The sequence below is a fragment of the Mytilus galloprovincialis genome, chromosome 5 (genome assembly GCF_965363235.1).
Source record: "Mytilus galloprovincialis chromosome 5, xbMytGall1.hap1.1, whole genome shotgun sequence".
In the NCBI taxonomy this organism is placed as follows: Eukaryota; Metazoa; Mollusca; class Bivalvia; order Mytilida; family Mytilidae; genus Mytilus; species Mytilus galloprovincialis.
This window is the reverse complement of record NC_134842.1, coordinates 86,740,527-86,762,185: the sequence shown is the minus strand read 5'-3', so window position 1 is coordinate 86,762,185 and position 21,659 is coordinate 86,740,527. Positions and strand designations below refer to the sequence as shown.

The window sequence follows — 21,659 nt, the reverse complement described above, 5'->3', positions numbered from 1 at the left end:
AATAGTCGTGTGTGTCCTTCGAAGTCTTGTAGACAGTTTGTATACCTACTTCAAACAGAGACGAAAGTGCGTCACATCCGGTAAGAACATGTGCAGCAGGCAATAGTTTACAAATTGTTTGGGAAAGACAGACACATAGTTATTGAGCGGGTGACAATCTCCGCCCATCATTTACACTGCTAATGTTGGACATCTGCAACCACAACTCGCTTGCATGTGACCTATTTTTATAGAAGCGAACACACAGAACAATTACAATTGTATAAGAGGTACGTATGATTGTTCTTCCACTCTATCAAATTTCCCTAAACTCCTTGTCAAAGTTTAAGGCATTGAGTATAGGCTACTCATGAGTGCTAATCAAGCTTCGACATCCATGAACAGTGTTGGTATAAATAACTTTGCCAATTATGGAATTAACAAACGTTCTGACTATGTAAAGCTCACATTAGGTGGAATCTTATGGGATTTGTCAAAGTTTTCCAGTCAGGAATACTTCTCCGCTCTATAATCTGATACACTTTTATGGAAGCTGCATGTAGTCTCTGTGCGGCGTTCCCTTTCAGCGGACTTTATAGAGTTGTTCGTGTCGAAGCTGTCAAATATATGTGCTACTATGTACGCCATAGAAATTCATTGGGACATATTTTTTTAATAGTAAGCTGCAAAGTAACCGTATATTTTACCTATTTTAGCATTAATAAATTGAACCAATGCCAAACCATCTCTTCTATAAAGGAAGGTATAGAAAGTGCACAAGAGACTTAAAATTCGAATTGATTCACAAAATCCGACTTGCATGATTTTCTCATGGTGCCGTCATTTTGAAAAGGGGATAATGGAATGGGTGCGACAACACATGTTCTATGATAACATCATCTCTTCATTTTGCCCAAATCAGTGCACGTCTAATCACAAGTTATGGATTTATGCGACATGAAAAAATATCCCCCGATTTATATTTAAGGTTTGTGTTTGACTTTGATATTGGACTATAAAAACTCCTTGTGATTTTAAGAAAGAGCACTTGTGATAAAATGTTTAGACATGTCCAAGCCTTCCTCGACAACTGTAAGCAAAGAGCCTCGAATATGTCTTGAAGCATACATTAAAGAAGAGATATTGATAAGACATTCAGGTTGGGATTCCACATCAAAGGGATCAGTCATGGATCATTTAGATGGTTCATAATGGCAATAAAATGTTCTTCATCTCTTTTCATTGTTGTTGGCTTTGTTTCGTCTTGTGAATTTACATAGTTTGCAGCAATTCCATCCCTTTTCAGCATTACACGACTAATGGATTCTATGAAATGTATAGTAGGTGTCCATCTAACAAGCGCAGACTTTTGATTTGTTATGCCTACAGTGCCACCTAATCCCTTTGAGGCTTTTATAACGTCTTTTCTGTTGCAATGTCATAGTACTGTTAAAATGTTCAGGAATCTGTCTAAAAAGCAAAGTAGCCATCCATAAAAGGTGATCGAATGTTCTCAGAAAATTGATGCATATCGAGTATCCACTTTCGTGTGGTACGATTGGTTACAAAAATATAAAGTAACATTTGAGATGCCGATCTTAAGGAAGAGACCAATTTCCCTCTCGTTCTGCTCTAACATTTGACAGCTAAATGTCTACTGCTTCAAGGAACATATTTCGGTATGTAAATGTAAGTAATACATCAAATTCCAATTGCGTATATGTATCTATTAGAGGCTGTATATGAGCTTCGAATAGCTCCGTCATATGAGCCTTATGAATTTTGTCTGGCTTGAATTGCTGAAATAGTGCTTCTGAGATAAATGAATTTGATATTATTTATTAATTAAGGTACAAATGTATGAAATATCATATAAATGATAATTATTTAACATTTTACGTAAAAAAAAAGTATGAAATTAAATTGGAACGTACTCTAATAAATACAAAGTATTCGTAGTGTTAAACTTTCAAAAAAACTCTTTAAGAACGAATTAATTTTGCTAAACCTTATTTGAAATCGTAAAAATAACATGAATAAGGTGTAACAACAATGTATATAATAACAGAAATCATATCACGGATGTTATTTTACAATGTTGTCCTCAAAACTTTTTCTTAGTCGTTTTTTCGTTCAAGTAAACTTACGTACTTTAAATCCCATTTTACGAAAATTGCACCGTACGATTTTTTGACGACAAGTCAAAATGTTAAGTTTAACCTTTGAACTACAAATACTGTGATTTAAAGCCGTATAGTCCGAATGACAATTAAACTCCTTAAATAAGCGTCTTTTCCTTACTCGGTCACCGTACAACATAATATTTGAAAATATGTACAAAGAGTAAAAAAAAAATTACCGATTTGGTTTGCCTTGACTATTTAAAAAAAAATCTGTTTTAAGACTCAATTCACTCAGAATATTTCCTGTTTGTCATATGTTAGTGAAATAGCATGAAATTAAAAAAAAAATACATACATACAAGGTGAAAGGTGCTCGTGCAATTTTCATAAATAGCAGTTATACTACCTTGTTTTTCCGAATTAATCCTTGTTAAATTGGTTTAAAAAATGTGCGGAATTCATGTTTTGTTTCAAAAAATAAAATATTTGGCATGAGTATTAAGATCTACAGTAGAACAGTGAAAATTTTACATATCATTTCACATTAGATGATAACCATAGCCAAAAGTGATATAATCAAATGTTCACCTTTTTCTATTTCTACTACCTTGATTAACAATGTCACCTCAAGTTAAAGAATATTTTATGGAAACATTAAATAGAAAAAAACAAACGTGTTTTGAAACAACCAAGATATATGATTATGACTCATTTTTTTTCCTGCTATGAAATTCAGACTTAACTTCCTACAACTGCAAAGATCAAAGGAAATTTTGTTTTATACCCATTTTAGTAGGAAACCGGATGTGACATATAATGGTTTAGTGGAATTATACCTTGATATAACCATTCTAATGAATTGTCCGTTTATAAATTTTGAAATTATTAAGAAACTAAGGTTTCAACTTCCTCAGACAAAGTTTGCTTTAGATGAATTTGGCTATCTATTTTATGTATTTTTGACATGAAGCTCTTCAATGGTTTCGGTACTTATATACATCTTCGGATTTCAAATGTTTGGCATTGAGATTTTCTGATGAAGGTTAATACAGAAAAGCGCTTCGGACGTAAGCAATTATTAAACGTGTTGTTTTCAATTTTTCAGCAGTTCATGTTAACGATATCCAAAAGAAAAACTTTGTTGAACCACCTTGCTAGCGTCGATGTTGTAACTTTAAGAAAAGTTGCATAAGATATAAACACACTGTATGTTTTTTCTGATTTCCAGTTAAGGCATACCATGTATTTACAACACACAAATCTGGTCTATCAAAACGACGTTAAAAGGTTGACAACAGGTCTAAAACTGTTTAAAATATTTCTTGCCACCGGAATATAAGACACCTAGGCTCTTGCTGTAAGACATAAGACTGCAACACACAATTACTGTTTAGGTAAATGAAATTGTCGATTGTTTTCGTTAATCATGATTTCAGTGCAATCTACAAGATCCATGAACGAAGTATTACCGCACTAACAACAAATTGAAGAAACGAAATCACAAACATCATGAAATAGGTCTCTTGTAAATGAACACTCTTTCAACATAATGAGGATAGGAAACGCAAGACATAAAATATCGTGTCAGAAAAAAAGGTATTAACATTATAAATAGGCGCTGTTAAAAATTACAAATTAACAATTTTCTACCTCAGCTGCATTTGGCAGAACCTTTAAGAATTTGTCGTCCTAAATGCTCTTCAAATTCGTTCTTAATATAGTCTTTTTAACATTTTTTTATTCGAGCGTTACTGATGAGTCTATTGTAGACGAAACGCCCCTCTGGCGCAAATATAAAATTTCAATCCTGGTATCTTTTATGAGTTTATTTACTTAGAGTTTTCATATGTAAGCTTGAATTTTAATGACCAATCAGTGCAAATCTTTGCCATTTGACGAGGGACTGTCCGTTTTGAATGTTTTTAGGAGTTCGGTGTCTTAGCTATTTTTCTTTAATATAACTCAATGAATTGATTTAAATAAACACTTAAGTGTTTGCGAATATCAAAAAATTATCTTTAAATGTACCTCAACTTTTACTATAAAATTAGCCTTTACCTTATTTTCTTCTTTAAATTATTCATGCTTACAAGTCCATTTTTTTTAAATATTTTTCCCTTTCAAGAATCTTATGATGAATGGTGGATATTTTACACCATACCTAGATTAAAAACCAAGTGAATTTTTGTTGGTGGATGCAATTGTAATCCTTTCGATAAATCACACAAACGGAATGAAACCACTGCTACATTGGCATCCCAATATAGAAAGTATTTGAAAAATATAAAATTTAAAAGTGTTTAATACAACTCAGTACAATAAAGTTGGACTCTTGCCAAGTCATTTGCTTTCATATGCTCAATTATAATTTGGTACAAATGGTATATTAGCAAAATAAAACATTAGCTTTGTTGTTAATTAAACTTACTGCCAGCAACAATACTTGCCATGACGACCAAATATTAATGAACGATGAGATTGAAGTGCCCAGAGAAAACCACCAACATTTGGTTAACTGGATACTATTGTCAGTTAAGGTCGAATTCAAATATACAGAAGTGGTGTTTAAATTCACTACTTCAGATTTGACAGGTAATTAAGCACTGTTGATGAAATACTTAGACCACTCAGCAATGGCTATCATATTTGGTGGAAATTATATTGACGTCATTTTAACAATTGTTTAGATCTTCCTGTGATAATAATTTACGACTAACATAGATTGTCTTTTTATTATCACATTTATTCGCACATGGATCTTCAATGCAGTCAGAAACTACGATCGCGAAATATACACATGAAACTAAAATTAAAAATCATACAAAACAAACAAACGCAAGAGGCTCCAGAGTTGGGATAGGTGCAAAACTGCGGCGGTTTAAACACGTTTTTTGATATTATAACCCTCATTCTATACCTTTAGCAAATGTAGAAAGAAAAAAAAACGCCCAGAAATACGCACAGTAAAAGTCAGTTAAGGAGAGGTGCGAGTCCGATGTCAGTATATTAAACAAAAGAAAATAAACAAAATAACAATAATACATAAATAACAACACACTACTAGCAGTTACTGACATGCCAGCTCCAGACTCCAATTAAACTGATTGAAAGATTATGTCTCCATCAAATGAATAGCAGTCGCATTCCCTCCTGTTAGTATTATACTATCATGAAATATATGAGAAGAACATAACTCATGTCATAGAATATAATTTATGTGTTTAAATCCGATGCAAAGACCCTATAAGTGAACCAATATTAAAGCCAAATAATGGAATCTTTAATGACCTGACAACAGTATCGTAACTATATCCCCTCTTCAGTCTGTGTAAAGGTTTTGCTAGCTGTTGAGGTGAATATTGATGTTTTTGTGATTCGTTAAGAATATTACCATACAAAATTGGATGTGAAATACCTGAATGTATAAGATGTCTGCATATTGCATTATATTTACGAATGATCGATAATAAAAATGCAAAGGTTTTGTGTAGTTTATGATATTGACATCACTGTTGTAATAATTTTTCAGTAATACATAATTTTTCTAGCTAAAATGTTTTTTACATACACGAGCGAGTCGGAGAAGTTGAGATATATAAACACTACAAGATGATGACATGGGAACGTCACCATCCCAAAATGAATTATTACCTTTTATCATAAATTTGTGTATGAAGCCTTCGGTTATTGATGTAGATATCAAGATCGAGGAAAGGACAGTGGTCATTATTAGTATTAGTTTTATTCAAAATAAATTCAACAGGATAAATTTCTTTAGTGTACATACTGAAGACGTCATTATTTAGAGCCGATCTATCATCCAAATAACTTAAAGTATTGTTAAATGTTTGTATCAAACGTTGATTCGCAGGGTGTATGCTGAATTTAGTTATAAGCTGTAACTGAGAGCAATACAACATCAGGTCTGCAATACGTGTTGCACAGTTAGTCCCCGTTGGAATTCCAATAACTTGACGATATGCGAAATTTCCAAAGCAAATACAAATGTTATGAAGGCAAATTTCAAGCGCAAATTAAGTATCAAAGCATGTCAACTTGACAACATGTCAAATGTGATGCTACTAAAAAAATGACATAAACGAGTTTGAATTTTTTAATGCCCATTTTCACTTAATAATTCAAAATTTTGTGACTATGATGAACGTATCTCTCCCATCAAACTAGACAGTAGAGAAAAAGGATACAATATATAAAGTTAAGTCGGCTTCATATCTTGAATTACATCTAGAAATTGGCAATGAGGGTCTGTTGCAAACAAAACTTTACGACAAAAGAGATGATTACAGCTTTCCACTTGTGAACTTTCCATCTATATGTAGCAACATTCCAGGAGCACCTACATACGGACTATGTTTCTCCCAATTGATACGATATTCCCGTGCTTGCGTTTCCTATCATGATTTTCTTGATAGAGGGATGCTGCGCACATGGAAGCTATGAACTCAAGAGTTCCGAATGGTGTAGTTGAAATCATTCCATCGTGAATTTTACGGACGCAATCACGAGTTGGTTGATTGTCATGGAATAACCGTTTCACAAATGATATCGGTTATGTTCCATACGTCGTAACTACAATCCCCTTTTCTTTCATGAATTGACTCGCCAAATGAGACTGTTTACGGATTTGTTATAACATGAGTAACAACAAGTGTGCCATGGGGGTGGATCAGGATCTGCTTACCCTTCCGGAGCACCACAGATAAACTCTAGCTTTTGGTGGGATAAGTGTTGATTATTCTTTAGTTTTCTATGTCGTGTCATGATAACTATTTTTTGTCTGTTTTTCAGTTTATTTTCGATTTATGAGTGTGACTGTCCCTCTTGTTTCTTTCGTTCCTTTTTTAGTTAGGTGTGTGATTTCTTTATTAAATATTGATATGAGGTAAAGTGTTAGAAAATCTAAACTTTGAACAGATTAATAAAGGCAACAGTAGTATACCACTGTTCAAAACTCATAAATCTTTGGACAAAAATCAAAATCGGAGAATGAAACTAAAACCGAGGGAAAGGCATTAAATATAAGAGGAAAACAACGACATAACACTAAAATGTAACACACACAGAAACGGACCAAGCATCAGACAAAATCCCACAAGAATAACAAATAAAAATCAATAATCTATGGATGCAATTAATCAAGTACTTCCAACGGGTTTTTTACACTCTAAAAGTGATTAATTTCACTATTTTCAAAGGCCATATTTTAGAAATTTATTATGAAGTTTTTGATTATACCTAGTGTGCTTGTAGGTAGAATAGACTATTTAGTAGTGGAACAATGACTGGAAAAAGAAATAAATCTATACATGTAAGGTGTTTTGTGTAGGTTCGAAAGCCAGTACATAGTTGGAACTTTCATTATATTTGGTTCTGCTTGAAAAGAAGTAGCTAAAGTTTATGTTTTCGATCATGTCTGAAAATGAAGTCAAAGGGAATATATGTATTTATAATTGCGCAATTAACCATGAATCCTTCACGATATTAGGTAAAATGCAACAATTGGCACGAAAACGTTTATCAAAGGATGATAACTTCATTTCGGTCAAATGGTAGCTTTGGCCATACAGACGTAAACAGATATTGGTAATGTCTTGATCAACATGTACAGTTTGGTTGTGTCAAAGTATTTTTCATATAAAAAGTTACAAAGAGATGACAAGAGAAAAAAACAAATCTTAAAGAAACTCCTATGTTGGTCCTATATATCGGATATGTTCCTTACGTCGTAACTACAATCCCCTTCCCTTTCATGAATTTGACCTACCGAATTAGACTATTTACCGGATTTGTAATCACATAAGCAACACGACGGGTGCCGCATGTGGAGCAGGATCTGCTTACCCTTCCGGAGCACCTGAGATCACCCCTAGTTTTTGGTGGGGTTCGTGTTGTTTATTCTTTAGTTTTCTATGTTGTGTCATGTGTACTATTGTTTTTCTATTTGTCTTTTTCATTTTTAGCCATGGCGTTGTCAGTTTGTTTTAGATTTACGAGTTTGACTGTCCCTTTGGTATCTTTCGTCCCTCTTTTGTCTAATTGAATGACTTTACACTCACCATGTAATCTATGCATTTACGTCAAACATAGTTCTAATTACTTGTCTGGATTTTACTTCCTTTTGGTATAGGTTCGTGTTTCCATTGATATTCTTTTATATTTTAATTATTATGATATTGTTAAACACTAAAGAGGCATATCTTGCTATTATGTGTATCCCTCAAAGTTTGATTTTACCGTTATTGTTATTGTTTTACTGACATGTGGTGCTTTTTTTCACGTTTTGTCTCGTTTTATGGGTATTAGTTGTGCATTCATTTGTAAAACACTGAAATGAAGCACAAAGGAAATTAACTTCAATAAGAATTTTTAAGAAGATTTTGAAATATGAAAACAAATGTGTAGATCTCGATTTTGTTAACTACTTGGTATGGCTGTTTAAAGTGGTTATCTATGTATCTATTATATATGTATAATCGTCATTACAGGGCATCATGTATCACGCTTCTCAGTTTCAAAATGAATAACTTTCAATAAATTAGTAATATTTTGATAGGGAAGTAATTGAGGAATCAAAAAATAAAGGTGTCAATGTGCTTTTTTCCGAGATATTAGCAACTGGAATTTTGGCGGGATAATGTTCTCTCTTAATTTTTCTTAGCTTTATCATTGACCAGTTAAAGTTCTCAAAAACTATTAGAAATGAATAATATTTAATCAGACTTTTACCAATTGCAAGGGGGGTCCATTGGCAAATTTTCTAAGGCATTCAAATGGATAAAACCAGGGGGGATTTCTAAAATCTGACAAAATTCCAAAACATGACAAGCGAACATCCTTAAGCCAAATTATAATTGAAAACTGTTTTGTACAAACATCTGTTTTCTACTAATGAGTCAAAGTGCTAGCAATATAAACGTTGCGTAAATAAAAAGGTTTATTGTGACTTTAAAATAAAAACAGTAATTAAAGTGGTCTATCTTTGCTTCGGGTTTTTAAATGCCTGTGCTGTGAAGTAATTCTTGTGTCAAAACTGATAAAATATATGCTTCTTATTCTTTGAAATTGATGTTAATAATGATACTGATTCAGTCATAAGTGTTGTTGTCATCGTAACTTTTGATGTTTTTTTTTAGTAATTTTGATTTGCCGTATTTTAATTTCGGACACGGCTAATTGCTTGTTTATATAATCTGCATTGTAATTGCAGTTGTATTATTTTGGGTCTTGTTTCGACTTAAGAGGACGATTAATGCTCGAAAGTAAGAGCAAGTACGTAAATGTTGATTTGGTTAAATCAAATGATAATTAACATAATTCTTAGTCTATACAAAAACAAAACAAATGGCATTTTATCTACTGAGCATTTTGTTTACATTTTGTGTATAAGATGGCCAGAAAAATACGTTTGACCACCGCCAACAATTCCAGATGATTGAGTCCATATATTCTTGACGAAAACACTATCGCCAGATTCAAGTGTAAATGACGCACCGATCGTAAGAGAATTGAAATTCAACGCAACGGATACTGCCATTTCTTCAGTGTTTCGAAACAATCCTAGGTGCAAATATCCACTATGACTTTGTCTTGCCGAGGCTGTGAATTGATAGAGACCCTTGGATGGAGCAGTAAAAATCCCTGTTGCACTATTGTACGCACTCCCAATATTTTCTATAATTTTTTCAAACTTGACAGTGGCTTTACCCGCAATAGAACCATAGTCAGGAGTAATTAGACGTGCTAGGAATGTCACTATCAACGGATCTGAAAGTATAAATATTATGCAGTGTTTATCAATGACATTTGAAAAGGTCAAAATTCAAGTACATGTATCGAGTAAATAACTAGTCTTAGACGGAAATGCACTCAATGTTGTAAAAAATATAACTGCTAAACACTTGAAAGGCGTTAGTTGTCAATAGAACTAAATTTATCGAAATACTTTCAGACCATTAATCAGTGTATTTAGCACAGTTTAAGAGAGAAAGATCGTTATGAAGTAACGTATCGAATATGTAATGTGTTTGTTAACATGCAATCTAAAAAAATCTTTTCTAGAAAAAAGGTATTAACCCAAATCAATGATACTTAGGAAAAGGTGAATCTATGGAAAGGTTCAATTGGGTTCGCAATAATTGCTTTTTATTATTCCATACTATGTACTTCCAAACCAGATCCAATTAAACGATAATTGAGCCTCACTGCAAACATTTTTATGCACTTATATATTGAAGATATATTAATGTGTTTGGTTTTTTTTTTAAATTTTAGACTGACAAGTACATGTAACTCTGGAAAGTTTTAAATTTCGCAAAGTTTGACTAGATTTGGGTTGACAAGACTCAAACATATACCGATTATTAAATGTACTTTTGTTAAAATATACTTAGCTTGAGTGAGGTTGTCTTATTTGTATATTTTTATTTGAATGTAATTTTTATTCTTATTTCATTTTTGCCTACTGTTTTCTATTCTTTTTTAACAACTCAATCACTGTAGATTATTTATAATGTGAATTCATAACTTTTCGTTGGATACCAATTTTCATGGGTTTCGTTGGTACAGGGGAACCAAGAATTTAAAATTTTCAACATATTATAAATGTGTATGAAGAGATTGGCAAAACCACGAAATCAAATATCTACGAAAATGAAAATATTCTTCAATTCACGAAAATAAATGATTTCACATTAAAAAGCCCCTTTCTTCTTTTTGTCTCACACCACATTCAATATTCTGCATGTAAACTTCTTACGGCCCGAATTTGCTTTTATCTCAAATATAGAACAATATTTACTAGACCATCCTCCATTGATAGAAGCAAAATTAGAAACATGAAACATTAGAAAATCAATCATCAGAGTGTATAGATGTCCTATTATATCAATCTTTTCAAATTGATGAACAAACTTATTTTAATATACTGTTTTGTTCTCATTTTCTATCCTTCGAAGTTCCTTACTGAACATTCCATAATCTTAGGATTTTAATTTTTACGCGGAAATATAGAACGAATAGTTAGGATAAAACACAAAATACACATAATCTGATAGTTTGTATCCAAATACTATACGCTTGGTTATATCTTCTTTGGAAACATTGATTTTTGCCAGAAAAGGATTTACTTCCTAAACGAAGCATGCTATAAAGAATTACAGGTTTAATCTTCTTCTTAAATTGCATTTATTATCACCAGAAATATTCTATTTAAATTGTAACTGCTTTGCAGGAATACTATGCCTACTCAGTATTGTATACCTATTTTGTCATTTTTGCCGATTATATCTGTTTGGTTTTTTTACGCATCGTATTAAATAAAATGGATTTTTATGTGTCTTTAATTCAAATGAGAGGTTTAGCCTGCTATAAAACTAGATTTAATTTACCATTTTTTACCTAAAAAAATGCCTGTAATAGGTCAGGAATATAACAGGTGCTATCCATTGGTTTGATGTATTCTGGCTATACATTTGCCATTTGATAAGAAACGTTCCGCTTTGAATTTGAAATTCATATTTATCAAACCGTAAAGCACCAATTGGCCGATAAAAGACGTATAAAAGCTGTTTAAAATAGTACACTTAGTATTCCAAATGATCCGTGACATGAGGGTATACAGATTAGATGTTTGATAAAGCATATAATAGAACTACTTATACTTACCTGTTTCTGGAACTGTTTGACTAGTTTCCAAGGTTTTCGCAGAACCTGAAAAGAAATTGTTTTGTAATGTGTTAGCATGGTTTTCATAACTGCACTGTAATGTCTGAGTCTTATTTGTTTCGATCTTAACTAAAACGTATTCGTTTTTTCTTACGCTATGACAAGCTTATCAGGAACTCAATTCGAAAGTAAATATAGTTGCGATGGGCATACTAATATAGATCCAATTGTCAGTTAATCCGCCATTTCTTTGATATCAAATTGAAATGTTAGTACTTTTTGATGTATTTAAGATGAATTTATCAAGTCACCATTAACACAGATAAACTCTAGAATAAGAGGCGTAATTGTTTTCGGCATAGGGATTATTAAGAATAAATCAAATATTTTTTACTGTTGCAACAACGGCTATATCTTTTTAACGTACAGTTTAAATATTTCATGCGTATTAAGGACGTAAAACAAATCATTATAAAAAACTGCAAAGTACGTAGGCGTAGATGAGAGCCAGAAATTTTATAAGAATTCTTAAGCAAATAAACAAAAAAAACAAATTGAATTCATAAATACCAAACTTACCGAACAGTATATACAATGTACAAAGAAATGAAATAAAGCTACGGTGTCCCGTCATGTTGTAAATGCTATGTTTAAGTGCATGAATAATCTATTATATAATATATATATACAATAATGTATACCTTGAATGGTTCACCAAAGGTCACGTTACTAACGAATCGAAAGCCAGTCTGAACAACAGGGAGCGACGTACTATAATTTTGTAAAAGAACATGTGTAGATATGATGTTAAGTATCTTATAAAAGTTCATAAGAGTGCTTATTCTAAGGCTTTGAGCTTTCGCAATTCCAAATTGCTTAAATATTTTACCAACTTAAATTTATCTCTACCAGCAAATCAACAGCTAATACAATTTCCAAAGATATTTAAAAAAAAAATTACTAGTATGAAACAAGAATCATGTTATACAATGATAAACTTAGTTCTGCATGTGCCAACCAAATTATATACATATAATGGATTGTAAAGTAATTTTTAATGTACGGTGCATTCAATAAAGTTGTCTGCTAAATTGTAAAGTTATTGTCAGGTGAAAAGTGGTCATATCTTTCCCTTTTAAATGTGTTGTATATTTCCAAGAAACCGACACCACTTTGATTTAAAAATATTTGTTTGAAATTACTGTGAATCAACTTATTTTTGCGACCGATTTGTTTTCGCAACTTTTGCGAGAAGAAATACTACACGAATTTGAATCGTGGCGAATATGTATAACTTGGATCTTTCCTTATTCAACTACCTTAAGTACATAAGAAAATTGCGAAATTAAACCGTCGCGAAGTGGACTAGAAAGGGATAAACGCGAAATAAAGTATCCGCGAAAATAAGTTGGGTTACAATATATGTAACTGTGTAAAGCAAAAATATGCTGTCAATAGGATAATCTGATATCAATGAATTGTCGATGAACACTTTTGTGAGTGAATTGGACTCTTATTTAACTTGAAAAATTCAAGAACACATATTTTAGAATATAGATATATTTCTCTTAGTCTTTAGAAAACTTTTAGAACGACAAACTGTGTAACATTAAGAGATCATTTAGATTCTAAAATACACTTCTTGAAAGTTTAAATTAAAAGGGTACTTTATCATAGCAATTTTAAATAACTAAAACAATTTTTATATATGATTTCACAATTAATATACGTAAATTCAATTTCACCTTATAGATGAGGAATTCAAGTCTGAAGACAATCTTCATTTGACAGCTGTTAATGTGTAAATATAAATATAAACCCTTTGATACAAATATATCTGTCCCAATTAGGTTGAAAGTTCACCACTTTATTGAATTATAATCCTTATAATTTTGCCAACTATTTAACCTAGGTCGATGCCACTGTTGGTTGACGATTTGTCCCCGAGGGTATCACCAGCTCAGTAATCATTACCTCGGTGCTGACATGAATATCAATAATATAGTCATTTTAGAAATTTTCCTGTTGACAAACATTTATTTGTTTGTAATACTAGCACTAAGGATTTTCTTATCCCAAGAACAGATTACCTAAGCCGTATTAGATTCAACATTTTGGAATTTTGCTCTTGAATATCAATATATGGTCATTTTAATAAATTTCCTGTTGACAAAACTTAAAATTTATTGTAATACTAAGAATGTTCTATTCAAGGAACACATTACCTTAGCCGTATTAGGCACAACCTTTTGGAATTTCGGGTCTTCAGTGCTCTACAACTTGGTACTTGTTTGGCTATATAACTATTTAGATCTGAGCGTCACTGATGAGTCGTATGTAGACGATACGCGTATCTGGCGTACTAAATTATAATCATGGTACCTTTGACAACTAAATATTCGCCTTATTACTCTTAATGGAGCAAACGTGAATTGTTTATCATCTTGACAAATCTACAAAAATATCAACGTGTCCGATTCTTTATCTACTCATTAAAGGAGTTGATGGTCTGATAAACCCTTTTCTACTCGACATGGCGAGGTGTCACGGAAAAGAAGTTCCTTCATAGTATAAGTTCTAAAGGAAAAAAAATACTGGAATATTATTTCTACAGGAATAAATATATCAGTATATGTTCCTAACGGAATAAATGGTATAGAATATGTGTTCCAACAGGAAAAGATATTATGACAATGTGTATAACAAAGTTTCCATTGGAACTTCTGTTTGGTGGAACAATTATACGTTGACAGAGGTTCCCTTGGGCTGGTATGGTCTGGGAAGGGAGAGAAACTGAAAGTGGCAGACACCTTAGAAGTAAAAGAGAAACTGTAAAAATAAAAACTGATGAGTGGATCAATATATTCTAATCTGTCCACATGGCGAACAAATGCAGCCACTTTTTACGGAAATTTTCAACTTGCATGAAATATTTATGGATGATACTTTCTTTTGTTTAATAATATAGTTATATTTGAATTACTATATTATTGGCAAGTGTAAAGTTTTCACTCTCAAATGTTTTAAAAAAATTAGACAAGAATCAAAGGAACATTCAAACTTCCTAGGTATAAAATAGACTAACAATGACATGGTTAAAAAAGACCCATACATTGAAGACCTGTTGGTGACCTTCTGCTGTTGTCTGTTCTGTGGTCGGGTTTTTGTCTCTTTCACGCATTCCCCATTTCTGTTCTCAATTTTGAAACTGTATTTTTGATTTGATACTCTGTTGTATTAAAGAATTTGTCATTGAACAATATCTAAAACACTACGAAACATTTAGTTTTTTTTCTAAAGTATATGTTGTTGTTTTTTGAAGTTTTAAAGGTTATTATTTCTCATAGCATCACATATTAAGAAAATATATTTCTTTTTATGTCAACTTGACGTCTGTTTCTTAGAAATATAGAAAAAAATTATTAAACGACAAAGTGTGAAAACTTTAAACATGACAATTATATAACCTTTCAAAAATAAATATATAACCTTTAAAATAAAATACAATTAAAACAAAAGTAACATTACAAAAAATACTGAATCCCGAGGAAAATTCAAAACTGAAAGTCCCTAATGAAATGGCAAAATCAAATGATTAAACACATCAAACGAATTGATAACCATTTGATGTATGGTTTCACAAATACGTGTTTATAATTTGAAAAAAGTAAAATCACAACAACATTGAACTCCGAGGATAATTCAAAACTTATAATGTCCCTAATCAAATGGAAAAATCAAATGAGAAAAGACATCAAACGAATGGGCAACAAATGTCATATTCCTGAGTTTGTACAGGCATTTTCAAATGTAGAAAATGGTTGATTGAATCTGGTTTAATATCGCTTAACCTCTCACTTGTACGACATCCGTATCAAATTAAATTATATTGACAATGATGTGTGAACAAAATGTCACACATAGGGGTACACCAACAACAAGAACCCCACCAAAACGTTGGAGTGAATTCAGGTACTCCGGAAGGATAAGTATATTCTGGTCCACATGTTGTTTTGAACCGACCCTCATAGTAATTTTCAAGATATAAGTTATATTCAAATGACAAAATCAATAGCTTAAACACGTCATACGAATGGATAACAACTGTCATATTCATGACTTGGTGGTTATAACCTGATTTTATAGCGCTAAATCTCTTACTTGTATGACAGTCGCATCGAATTCCGTAACGATGCGTGAATAAAACAGATATATGATAGGAAAAATAGTCACAATATGGGTACAGCAATCTCAAAACAAAATTACAAAAAAGCTTCTATCAAATTAAAAATCACATTGATTGCTTCGCGTGTCTGACGTCATAAAATGTAAACGTCACATAGAAAGCAATTTTGTTGTTCGGTGTACATGAACAAATAAATAAAAAAATCACATGGGAAATGGTGGAATACAGGGTTAAAAAGACCAATAGACCAATGTTGGAATTAATTTCAAAAATAGACTGAGTTTTAAAATTATCCAGGAGTTCTTGAGAATTTTTAAGAAACCACATGGTTAATACCACTACACCAGTAAAACAATTTCAAATGTATAATAGAACAATAACATAATGACATATAATAGAACAATAACAGAATGACGAGATCTTTTTAAGTACAGAGTCACGTTATAAGAACCAAAGAAACACAAAACGTCGCATATACAAATACACCAGCAAAAATGAAAGATAATATAAACACATTGACGGAATGTATAAATACCGAGCCACTTCAAATGGATATCACAGAAATCAGACCAAATAGTAACAGAAATATAAATAATAGAACACAGACAATCAGAATAACAATTTAACACATTGTTAAGATGAGCAACGTCAGTACGCAGAATCTATACATCAAGACCATCATGTACTATTTGTGAAGTTGATACGTAATATTTAACATGAAGGTCTTGGTACATTCTGATGATCTTTTTTCGGAAAAGGACGAGGCGTTCTATGACGTTACACCTGGTTCATCAACTTTCTGCTCAGACACTGGTGGCGTTAAACAAAATCTGAGTAGGAGCTGCAGACTCTTAATTATCGGATAAGTTGGAAAATGTATATCTCATATGCACGTTAAGTTGGTATATTGCTCCTAAGGTGGGGGAATTTATAATTTCAAAATCACAATCGTCTCGATTGTCATAGATTCCGGTACTGAGATTTCTGTGTATGTCAAATTCGAGATATTAGTCTAAAACTGAGGCGGAGGAAGCCGTGTCTGCTGTTTCTTTAGTTTCTAGTTCCGGGGGATATATTAAGGGAACCCGATCTTAAGGAACATCGATTCATATCAAAATAAAAGAGGTCGACAAGGAAAGGCACACAGTTTGTTCCCATAGGAATGCCGACAAATTTTAGAAAAAAGTCTACCGACAAATTCAACAAACATGATGTCGATAAGAAACTCCATCATACTGATCAATTGTTCTTCTGTGTAGCAGGTTTTCACTATTAACAAAATATGCCTTATAATGATCTTGAATGACAGAATGATACTATATAACACTTGCATCATACTATATTACACTTGCTTCATTCTAGCAACCATTCAATGCTTTTAAAAACTGTTTTGTATGTTGATCAATTTGTAGAAATGAAATTAGACTTCAAGTTGGTAACATATTTAAAGAACTGGTTTTATGATACACCATAGCTTTGAGAAAAAGCACTGTAATGAACTTTCATAAGATAACAAACATTATCTTTAAACATGTTCAAATACGTAGTTTTATAGAACTTCGCCTAATATTACATAATAGATAAACCATGCACTTATTACTAGCATTCACAGTCATCATGAAGGGACACCAAAGATTGATTTCCTATGTATATGCATTGTCAAAAATCTAGGCTCTCGTCTACGTCTGCATACTTTGCAATACTAGCATGTAGTAGGAACTTATTTTAAGTCCTAAATATGCATGGATTGCTTAAATTGCAATAGTCTCATGTGTCAAAGAGACAACAACCCTAACAAAGAGAAAAAAACACCCAATAGCAACCAATGGGTCATCAACACAACGAGATTATCCCGCACCCGAAGGCGTGCTTAAGCTGGCCCCTGAAAAAATAGTTCTAGTTCAAAGATAACGGAGGTCATACTAAACTCCAAAACATTGACATGAACTAAAATTAAAAATCATACAACACTATCAAAGGTCGTGCAGCGGGGTAAAACATGTTTTGTGAGATTTCAACCTGTCCTTATACCTTAAGCCAATGTAGAAAAACATACACACAGTAATACCTACCATAAAATGCAGTTTAAAAGAAGATAGAGTTCGATTTCAAACAAGTAACGAAAGAAACTACGCAAAATTAAAATCAAGCACAACCTGTCCCGTTAGTCTTTATTATCATGCCATTATAAAAAAATACGAGAAAAATTCAACCCGCATCATGCAAACAACTGGTTTTATAAAAAAAATCGATTTACTTTAAATGCAAAGATAATATGAGTGAATCAATATCAAAACCAAAAAATGTCACTTTTAATTACCTGACAACTGTCTCATTACAATATATATTCCTAATAAGTCTGTTTAAAGGTATGGTAAGCTTTTGTTGTGAATGCCGACATTTGTGTGCTTTCTGAGTGATATAAACATAAGAGATAAGATGTACAATGCCTAAAAGTATAAAATGTCTGCATTTTGATTTATATTTACGAAAGATGTTCTTGTACCTATGATAACATTTAGTACATGCTTTGAATAGTTTATGATATCGAAAACCCAGGTGTAATAATTTTTCAGAAATACATAGATTTTTTTCATTAAAATCAAATACGTTGTGAATCTTACAAGTTAAGATATATAAACACCATAAGATGGTGACAAGGGAATGTCACCATGTAAACATGGATAATTTTCAATAGGAAATAAAAATCATCTCCTTTTCATAAATGTTTGTATTAAGCCTCCCGTTAAAGATATAGATATCAAGATCTAGGACAGAGCAGGACTATGTATAAAAGCAGGTCCAATTGACATAGTTGTTATTACCTATAAACTACCCAAAAAAATTTGAAAACTCAATTCGTAAGCATACCGCATCAGTTAATGAAGTTGCGATGGGTAAACTAATATAGATCCAATTGTCAGTTAATCCGCCATTTCGTTGATGTCAAATTGAAATGTTAGTACTTTTCGATGTATTTAAGATGAAGTTATCAAGTCAACATTAACACAGATACACTCTAGAATAGGAGGGGTCATTGTTTTCGGCAGAGGGACTATTAAAAATAAATCATATAATGTTTACTGTTGCAACAACGACTATATCTTTTTAACGTACAGTTTAAATACTTCATGCGTATTAAAGACGTAACACAAATCATTAAAAAGAACTGCAAAGTACGTAGGCGTAGAAGAGAGCCCGAAATTTTATAAGAATTCTTAAGCAAATAAACAAAAAACAAATTTAATTCATAAATACCAAACTTACCGAAAAGTATATACAATGTACAAAGAAATGAAATAAAGCTACGGTGTCCCCTCATTTTGATTGTAAATGCTAGGTATAAGTGCATGAATAATCTATTATATAATATATATAGACAATAATGTATACCTTGAATGGTTCACCAAAGTTCACGTTACTAACGAATCGAAAGCCAGTCTGAGGCTTTGAGCTTTCGCAATTCCAAATTGCTTAAATATTTTACCAACTTAAATTTATCTCTACCAGCAAATCAACAGCTAATACAATTTCCAAAGATATTTAAAAAAAATTTACTAGTATGAAACAAGAATCATGTTATACAATGATACACTTAGTTCTGCATGTGCCAACCAAATTATATACATATAATGGATTGTAAAGTAATTTTTAATGTACGGTGCATTCAATAAAGTTGTCTGCTAAATTGTAAAGTTATTGTCAGGTGAAAAGTGGTCATATCTTTCCCTTTTAAATGTGTTGTATATTTCCATGAAACCGACACCACTTTGATTTAAAAATATTTGTTTGAAATTACTGTGAACCAACTTATTTTTGCGACCGATTTGTTTTCGCAACTTTTGCGAGAAGAAATACTACACGAATTTGAATCGTGGCGAATATGTATAACTTGGATCTTTCCTTATTCAACTACCTTAAGTACATAAGAAAATTGCGAAATTAAACCGTCGCGAAGTGGACTAGAAAGGGATAAACGCGAAATAAAGTATCCGCGAAAATAAGTTGGGTTACAATATATGTAAAGCAAAAATATGCTGTCAATAGGATAATCTGATATCAATGAATTGTCTATGAACACTTTTGTGAGTGAATTGGACTCTTATTTAACTTGAAAAATTAAAGAACACATATTTTAGAATATAGATATATTTCTCTTAGTCTTTAGAAAACTTTTAGAACGACAAACTCTGTAACATTAAGAGATCATTTAGATTCTAAAATACACTTCTTGAAAGTTTAAATTAAAAGGGTACTTTATCATAGCAATTTTAAATAACTAAAACAATTTTTATATATGATTTCACAATTAATATACATAAATTTAATTTCACCTTATAGATGAGGAATTCAAGTCTGAAGACAATCTTCATTTGACAGCTGTTAATGTGTAAATATAAATATAAACCCTTTGATACAAATATATCTGTCCCAATTAGGTTGAAAGTTCACCACTTTATTGAATTATAATCCTTATAATTTTGCCAACTATTTAACCTAGGTCGATGCCACTGTTGGTTAACGATTTGTCCCCGAGGGTATCACCAGCTCAGTAATCTTTACCTCGGTGCTGACATGAATATCAATAATATAGTCATTTTAGAAATTTTCCTGTTGACAAACATTTATTCGTTTGTAATACTAGCACTAAGGATTTTCTTATCCCAAGAACAGATTACCTAAGCCGTATTAGATTCAACATTTTGGAATTTTGCTCTTGAATATCAATTATATGGTCATTTTAATAAATTTCCTGTTGACAAAACTTAAAATTTATTGTAATACTAAGAATGTCCTATTCAAGGAACACATTACCTTAGCCGTATCAGGCACAACCTTTTGGAATTTCGGGTCTTCAGTGCTCTACAACTTGGTACTTGTTTGGCTATATAACTATTTAGATCTGAGCGTCACTGATGAGTCTTATGTAGACGATACGCGTATCTGGCGTACTAAATTATAATCATGGTACCTTTGACAACTAAATATTCGCCTTATTACTCTTAATGGAGCAAACGTGAATTGTTTATCATCTTGACAAATCTACAAAAATATCAACGTGTCCGATTCTTTATCTACTCATTAAAGGAGTTGATGGTCTGATATACCCTTTTCTACTCGACATGGTGAGGTGTCACGGAAAAGAAGTTCCTTCATAGTATAAGTTCTAAAGGAAAAAATATTCTGGAATATTATTTCTACAGGAATAAATATATCAGTATATGTTCTTAACGGAATAAATGGTATAGAATATGTGTTCCAACAGGAAAAGAAATTATGACAATGTGTATAACAAAGTTTCCATTGGAACTTCTGTTTGGTGGAACAATTATACGTTGACAGAGGTTCCCTTGGGCTGGTATGGTCTGGGAAGGGAGAGAAACTGAAAGTGGCAGACACCTTAGAAGTAAAAGAGAAACTGTAAAAATAAAAACTGATGAGTGGATCAATATATTCTAATCTGTCCACATGGCGAACAAATGCAGCCACTTTTTACGGAAATTTTCAACTTGCATGAAATATTTATGGATGATACTTTCTAATGTTTAATAATATAGTGATATTTAAACTACTATATTATTGGCAAGTGTAAAGTTTTCACTCTCAAATGTTTAAAAAAAAATAGACAATAATCAAAGGAACATTCAAACTCATATGTTCCTAGGTATAAAATAGACTTACAATGA

The 21,659-nt window shown here is 31.9% G+C and overlaps 1 protein-coding gene across 2 annotated transcripts; it reads right to left on the bottom strand.

Moving 5' to 3' along the window:
* Positions 1 to 9,454: 9,454 nt before the first annotated feature.
* Positions 9,455 to 19,329, bottom strand: LOC143076608 (complement C1q-like protein 4). 2 transcript variants are annotated; one of them, XM_076252428.1, is made up of 3 exons: positions 19,240 to 19,329; positions 11,787 to 11,831; positions 9,455 to 9,887 (listed from the first exon to the last, which is right to left on the bottom strand). In XM_076252428.1, exons 1-3 carry the CDS (start codon positions 19,322 to 19,324, stop codon positions 9,493 to 9,495), a joined length of 525 nt encoding a protein of 174 aa, XP_076108543.1. In that variant the 5' UTR covers positions 19,325 to 19,329; the 3' UTR covers positions 9,455 to 9,492. The 2 variants fall into 2 exon arrangements, with proteins under 2 accessions (XP_076108543.1, XP_076108544.1); XM_076252429.1 differs by lacking the exon at positions 19,240 to 19,329 and adding an exon at positions 12,366 to 12,475.
* Positions 19,330 to 21,659: the final 2,330 nt, after the last annotated feature.

What these genes read in the sequence shown, in the direction of transcription:
- LOC143076608 (XM_076252428.1), bottom strand. Translation starts at nt 19,324, where the DNA reads ATGCACTTATACCTAGCATTTACAATCAAAATGAGGGGACACCGTAGC. An exon ending in TACATTGTATATACTTTTCG is followed by an intron (nt 11,832 to 19,239) that starts GTAAGTTTGGTA and finishes ATTTCTTTTCAG; the next exon opens with GTTCTGCGAAAACCTTGGAA. An exon ending in TCAAACAGTTCCAGAAACAG is followed by an intron (nt 9,888 to 11,786) that starts GTAAGTATAAGT and finishes TTATACTTTCAG; the next exon opens with ATCCGTTGATAGTGACATTC.